Below are 6,770 nucleotides of genomic sequence, written 5' to 3'. Positions count from 1 at the left end.
CAACGAGCAATGCCCATACCGCATAGTCAGCTATAAAATGCCCGATAGGACAATGTAAAACTATTTAAACGAGCAAACTAACGGCTATAATTATGTAAACAAAAATGTACGAAAAACAAATATGTAACACATAAACAAACGACAACCACTGAATTACAGGCTCCTGATACAGATTGTTTTAAAGGCTACTTTAGAAAGTACAAATACTACATTTTAATATTGAATTTATCTTTTCTTTGTGGTACTGTTTTTTAGGACATACTGCTAAATGGGATCAGTCTGTTTTTTTAGTTGTATTGATAATTTTATAGGCGGCCTGTTATCATTTTTTTACGGAACGTGTTGTTATACGATTGTCTAGCGTTCACATGTCTGTCTGGCGTAAACATGTCGTACCATAACTTTATAACCATATATTCAAATTTCATGAAACTTTTTATATTTGTTAACTATGATGGTTAAACTATCTTTATGTTTTTGATAGAAATAAGATTAACATGTTATGAGTTATTTGACTTTGTGACTAAAAGAAAGATGTTCATTTTTTACTTGTCCCGCAGTACTACTAAAATTATGTATGATTATTGCTTAAAACTTTACACACTTGTTAATTATATTAATGTAAAGATCTGTGTACTTTTTGGTGATTATTTTAAATGTTATGTCAGAGTTATTTATTTTGTTGTAAACAAAAAGGGGGGGGCGTACATGTTGCACTAGGTGTGAAAAAAAAGCATTTTATAATTGTCATTAATGTATATATAACTTTAATGACAACTTTGGATCTACTTTTTAAATATAGAATGTTTAAGTTATTAATCTTTTAAATTTTCGATGAATAAATAGGTTTTTTTTTTTAATTGAAGGTAATATTTTTATTATGCAACCGATTGTTAACATTTGTGGAATGGCACATCCTGGAGAAATATGCAAATGTTTGGATGAAGAAAGAAAGAATTCCAATAGTAATGATGGCTTTTATAGTCGATTTCTTATGTGTATGCCACAGCCTGAATTTAGAGATGCTAATGTTACGGAGGATACATTTACTGATGCACCAAGCATTTCAAGGTAAAGTGTGTTATTTACTGAAATACTGTTTACTGAAATTATATTTATAAAGAGTTTACACGTAATTTAAATTTGATTGCCATTAACTAATCCGGATTAGCTTAATTTAAGTTTTACATTTTAACGTTAATTTTTTATCTAAATTGCAAAGTGCGTTAAATTGGTTCTACTGTTCTGACGAGGTTAAAGTTAAGTTGAAGCTTCAAAAATAGCTTGAAAAGTAAAGTTATATATAATAAAGGAATAGTGTGTTTACCAGAATTGATTTGAATTTAATTCGAATTTAAGGTTGACTAAGGTTGAAAATATAATAAAATAAATGTGTCACCGTCCTATTTTTGAAGCTACGAGGTGTTGAAAATTGCATAAATTTGCATGTTTAGTACACGATGATTATTTAATATTGTAGACATAGCGATATCAACTATGTTAAAACGATATTATATCAACATCGTAAACATTTACTAAAGTAACATGTCCAATGTCCTTGACCTTATTTCTATGATTCAGTGACCACTGGAATAAGTTCAGATTTTTTGAAATGTTGATTTTTCTGTTATTATAATTAATTGGATAATTATATTTGGTATGTGCGTACCTTGCAAGGTCCGTGTGCCCGTCAGACAGTTTTTACTTGACCTCGACCTCAATTCATAGACAAGTGAACAAGGTTAAGTTTTCGTGGTCAAGTTCATATCTCAGATACTATATGCAATAGGGCTTGTATATTTGGTGTATGGAAGAACTGTAAGGTATCCAACTGGCAGGTGTCGTCTGACCTTGACCTTATTATAATAGTTTAGTGGTTTTAGTTAAGTTTTTGTGTTAAAGCTTTATACTAAGGACTATCCACATAATATCAATGATTAGTAAAGAAGGCGAGACATTTTAGTGTTTGCACTCTTGTTAAGAAACTTTGTATGATTTTAATTTGATGTAATTTTATCATGATTATTTATGTTTATGTTATGATTCTAGATTATTGTATGCAGTTGATAAATTACATAAGCAAAAGCAAGTATACATGTATGACACAGAGGCAAAACAGGTGGATATAAGATATTACAATGAGCAACAACAATATTTGAGAGAAAATCACAGCAGTGATACATACACTTCTGGTAAGTTTAAAATGGTGCATATATATTTTATTTAGACTGTAAAGAACATATGGTATGATTGCCAAGGAGACAACTATCCACAAAAGACCAAAATGACACAGACATTAACAACTATAGGTCACCGTTTGTGTTACCATACGGTTTTATTGTAAACATTTATTGATGTTTATTTATAACAATTTTTTAGATTTTAGGTTTAAGGTTAACTGTTTGATAATGGAAACAAAAAAATATGTATTACGTTTATTAAAGATTGATATACACACAATATGAAAGTTATACATATATATATATATACGTACCATAGACTCAATATAAAATATATATATATTAAAAACTGACGTGGAAAGGAAACACATGCCCACCGAAAGCTTTACTTTTGTGAAGCCCAGGTGGTCGTGTGGTCTAGCTGGACGGCTGCAGTGCAGGCGATTTGGTGTCACGATATCACAGTAGCATGGGTTCGAATCCCGGCGAGGGAAGAACCAAAAATTTGCGAAAGCAAATTTACAGATCTAACATTTAGGAGATAACTGTATTGTATTTTAGGCTCCGACGGCATCAATTGGGGGATTTGATGGTCGCAAATTAAGTTTACTGGCGACGCGTTAGCGGAGACAGTAAACGGATATTTGCGACCATCAAATCCCAAATTGATGCCGTCGGAGCTTAAAATACAATATTGTTATCTCCATTCTAATGAAACTGACAAAAAATCAACGTTAAAACATGTATTTAAAATCTGTCATATGCCGTCTGCGCTTGCGCGTACGTCCCTTAGCATCAATTGTCAATTGATGCCATGTAAGAAAGTGACGTTATCCAATCAAAATGAACGTTACAAACGTTGTTGCATTAGAATGTTGGGTTGATGTTTAGACGAGTTATATATATATATATTATCAGATAATTACATGGCATTTTTCATATCGTATTTATTATCAGCCCTATGTTCAATATCAGCCCAAGAGCCGCATGGCTCGAGGGCTGATGTTGACCGAGGGCTGATAATACATGCGATATGAAAAATGACATGTTATGATCTTTTTATCATATGCTTCAACAATGGAGAAAAAAAACCCCACATATATTGATCCTTTTACGTGGTTACCAAATAGAAAAGATTGAAAAGTTCACGGACGTCGGACCCAAATTTAGTACATTCGATATCAAATATTTCTACCATATGCCTCAACAGAGGAGAAAACATTTTTAATATGGACGACTCGACAAACCAAAAAAAAAACCAAACGACAATATACATAATGAATACTGTTTGAAAAAGTCAACCTTTTCAAAGTAACTTTCTAAATTATGTTTGAACCTTATAAAGAATGCATTGATTTAATAATTGATTTTGTTTGTTTTTTTTATTTTTTATTTTTATTTTAAATTAATAGAACTTTCCCAATACTTTTTGAAACATAAAAAGTTGTTATCCGGCTATATTAATTCTCGATTTACAGAGCCAATGATTCAATCTCAGCTTGTAAGAAAAATTTTGCTTTACCCTGGAGGATCAGTGCCTTGTAATGCTATAACTAAGAGCACTAGGTTCACCGCAGACCAAGTAAAGGCGGAAATGAAGATGATTTGTGAATTGGGACTTGGCGAAACAAAACATGAAAAACCACAATGTGGAGGTCGTATAATGTTTATATTAAACAAAATTTCAACGAAAAATTTGTCATTAGAAAAAACTTTAAATATAACTAAAACACTGTCCAAAATTGGCATAAATTTTGATGATTATGACCAAGCTTGTAACAACAATGAAAATACACCACCATTGAAGAAGCTGAAGACAACTACCACCAACGTGAACATTTCTGATTAGACTGATACTGTTATGTATTTGAAGCTGTAAAGACGTTAATCAGTAGTTTTACTGCCGCAAATTTAGTTTACTAGGCGCAATTTTGAAGTTATTACTTATACAAAACATAACATATTTGTAACAAAATCATTTTTATAAAAGCGTGAAGAACAGCATTACTTATTTAGGTTATATTTTTGAATTATTTACTGTAAAACTATTTGTAATTGGCTTTTTATGTGAACCATGTATACACAGAGTATACAACATTAAAAAGTAATGAAACAGTATTGTAAATATTGCGATGTATATGATATTAACTATGTAAAGAGGAAGAAGATATAAGAAGATGTGGTATAAGTGCAAATGAGACAACTATTTATTTAAATTACACATTGTATAAGTAACTGAACCAGTACTGTCATCAACACGGAGTGTTAGTCTTTTACTGAACACCAACCTATAAAAGGCTGAAAAACACTATTGTAAAAACTTTAAAACAGGAAAACCAACGGTCTAATACATGTATAAACAAAAACGAGAAACCAGCATACGTATGAACACCTTATCAAACAACAACTACTGAACAACAGATTTCTGACTATTATAATTGATAAAATATGAACACGATATTGACACGATATGGTCCACATCGCAAACTATAAAATGTGAACGATGTAAACAAAGGTTTAAAGTATTGACTTATTCCATGCGACCGATGTAAACATTAAGGTATAGACGCCATATATACAATATAAACACGATGTTGTGTTGATGTGAACGATGTAAAAGATGTGAACGATGTGAACAGAAAGGTATAGACTCTATATATACAAGATAAACACAAAGGCATATACTTTATGTATACAATATAAACACGATGTTGACACGATGTTGTTAACATCGCGATGTATACGATGTAAACGATGTAAACAGAAAGGCTTAGACTTTATATTTACAATATAAACACGGTATTGACACGATGTTGTTAACATCGCGATGTATACGTTGTGAACGATGTAAACAGAAAGGTATAGTCTCTACTACATACACAATATAAACACGATGTCGACACGATATTGTTAACATCGCGATGTATACGATGTGAACGATGTAAACAGAAAGGCATAGACTTTATATATACAATGTAGACACGATGTTGACACGATGTTGACACGATGTTGTTAACATTACGATGTATACGATGTGAACGATGTAAACAGAAAGGCATATACTTTATGGATACAATATAAACACGATGTTGACACGATGTTGTTAACATCGCGATGTATACGATGTGAACGATGTAAACAGAAAGGCATATACTTTATGTATACAATATAAACACGATGTTGACACGATGTTGTTAACATCGCGATGTATACGATGTGAACGATGTAAACAGAAAGGCATATACTTTATGCATACAATATAAACACGATGTTGACACGATGTTGTTAACATCGCGATGTATACGATGTGAACGATGTAAACAGAAAGGTATAGACTTTATATATACAATATAAACACGATGGTGACACGATATTGTTAACATTACGATGTATACGATGTGAACGATGTAAACAGAAAGGTATAAACCCTATATATACAATATAAACACGATGTTGACACGATGTTGTTAACATCGCGATGTATACGATGTGAACGATGTAAACAGAAAGGTATAGACTCTATATACAATATAAACACGATGTTGACACGATGTTGTTAACATCGCGATGTATACGATGTGAACGATATAAACAGAAAGGTATAGACTATACATATACAATATAAACACGATGTTGACACGATATTGTCAACATTGCAATGTATGCGATGTGAACAAGGTATAGAACATATTGATACGATACAATGTAAACACAATAACGACACTACAAAGTCGACATTGCGATGTTGACAATATCGACAAAACATCGTGCACTGGACATAGTTCAAAATCTCTTGGATGGCTAGTGACCCCCAAATTTTATTTCAACTTTATAAAATAGAGACATCAAGCTTTACAGTATGAAATAATGAGCAACTTCTGTCATTTATTTTGCTCTGAAAATTCAATCAAAGATATTTTATGTCTGTTTTCCCTATATTTAGCCTATTTGAACTCATTTTCAGAGGTCAAAAAATCTCTTGGATGGCCGGTGACCCCCAAATTTTATTTCAATTTTATAAAAAAGAGACATCAAGCTTTACAGTATGAAAACATTAGCAACTTCTGTTATTTATTTTGCTTTGAAAATTCAATCAATGTGTATTTTTGTCCATTTTCCCTATATTTCCATATAAACTATTTGCACTCATTTTCAGAGGTCAAAATATCTCTTAGATGGCCGGTGACCATTTTTTTTGCATTTTTTCATTTACAATACTTCAAAGTTAAATTTGACAAAGTATAAGAAAATTCTGTCATTTTTTTTCTATACCCCTGAACTACCTTAACACACCGAACATCAACACGAGTTGTGCATAACAAACCTAAGTTTGTTAAATAACAACTGCGGAACTGTGCGCAGATTCGAATGCACATTCATCAAATACAGTTATACAGCACTTGTATATATATATTATAACCCAGTTTTGTCAATTGGTATGAAGATAAGTCAACTACTGTATAACTGTATATACTGTATCATTTTATAACTAGATGATGAGATGAATATTTACTATGACGCATAGGATTTAGATATAATAGGATTTAAACAAATAAATGCGAATTATTTTCTTCGCGCAGCAGTAAGCAC

The 6,770-nt window shown here is 31.6% G+C and overlaps 1 protein-coding gene across 1 annotated transcript; it reads left to right on the top strand.

Moving 5' to 3' along the window:
* The first annotated feature begins 907 nt into the window (after positions 1 to 907).
* LOC143050905 (uncharacterized) lies at positions 908 to 4,177 on the top strand. The gene is made up of 3 exons (XM_076224010.1): positions 908 to 1,071; positions 2,050 to 2,192; positions 3,659 to 4,177. The coding sequence occupies exons 1-3, from the start codon at positions 908 to 910 to the stop codon at positions 4,027 to 4,029; spliced, it is 678 nt and encodes a 225-aa protein (XP_076080125.1). The 3' UTR covers positions 4,030 to 4,177.
* Positions 4,178 to 6,770: the final 2,593 nt, after the last annotated feature.

The sequence above is a fragment of the Mytilus galloprovincialis genome, chromosome 11 (genome assembly GCF_965363235.1).
Source record: "Mytilus galloprovincialis chromosome 11, xbMytGall1.hap1.1, whole genome shotgun sequence".
In the NCBI taxonomy this organism is placed as follows: domain Eukaryota; kingdom Metazoa; phylum Mollusca; class Bivalvia; order Mytilida; family Mytilidae; genus Mytilus; species Mytilus galloprovincialis.
Note: the sequence above shows the minus strand (reverse complement) of the source record. Positions and strands in the feature narration are given on the sequence as shown.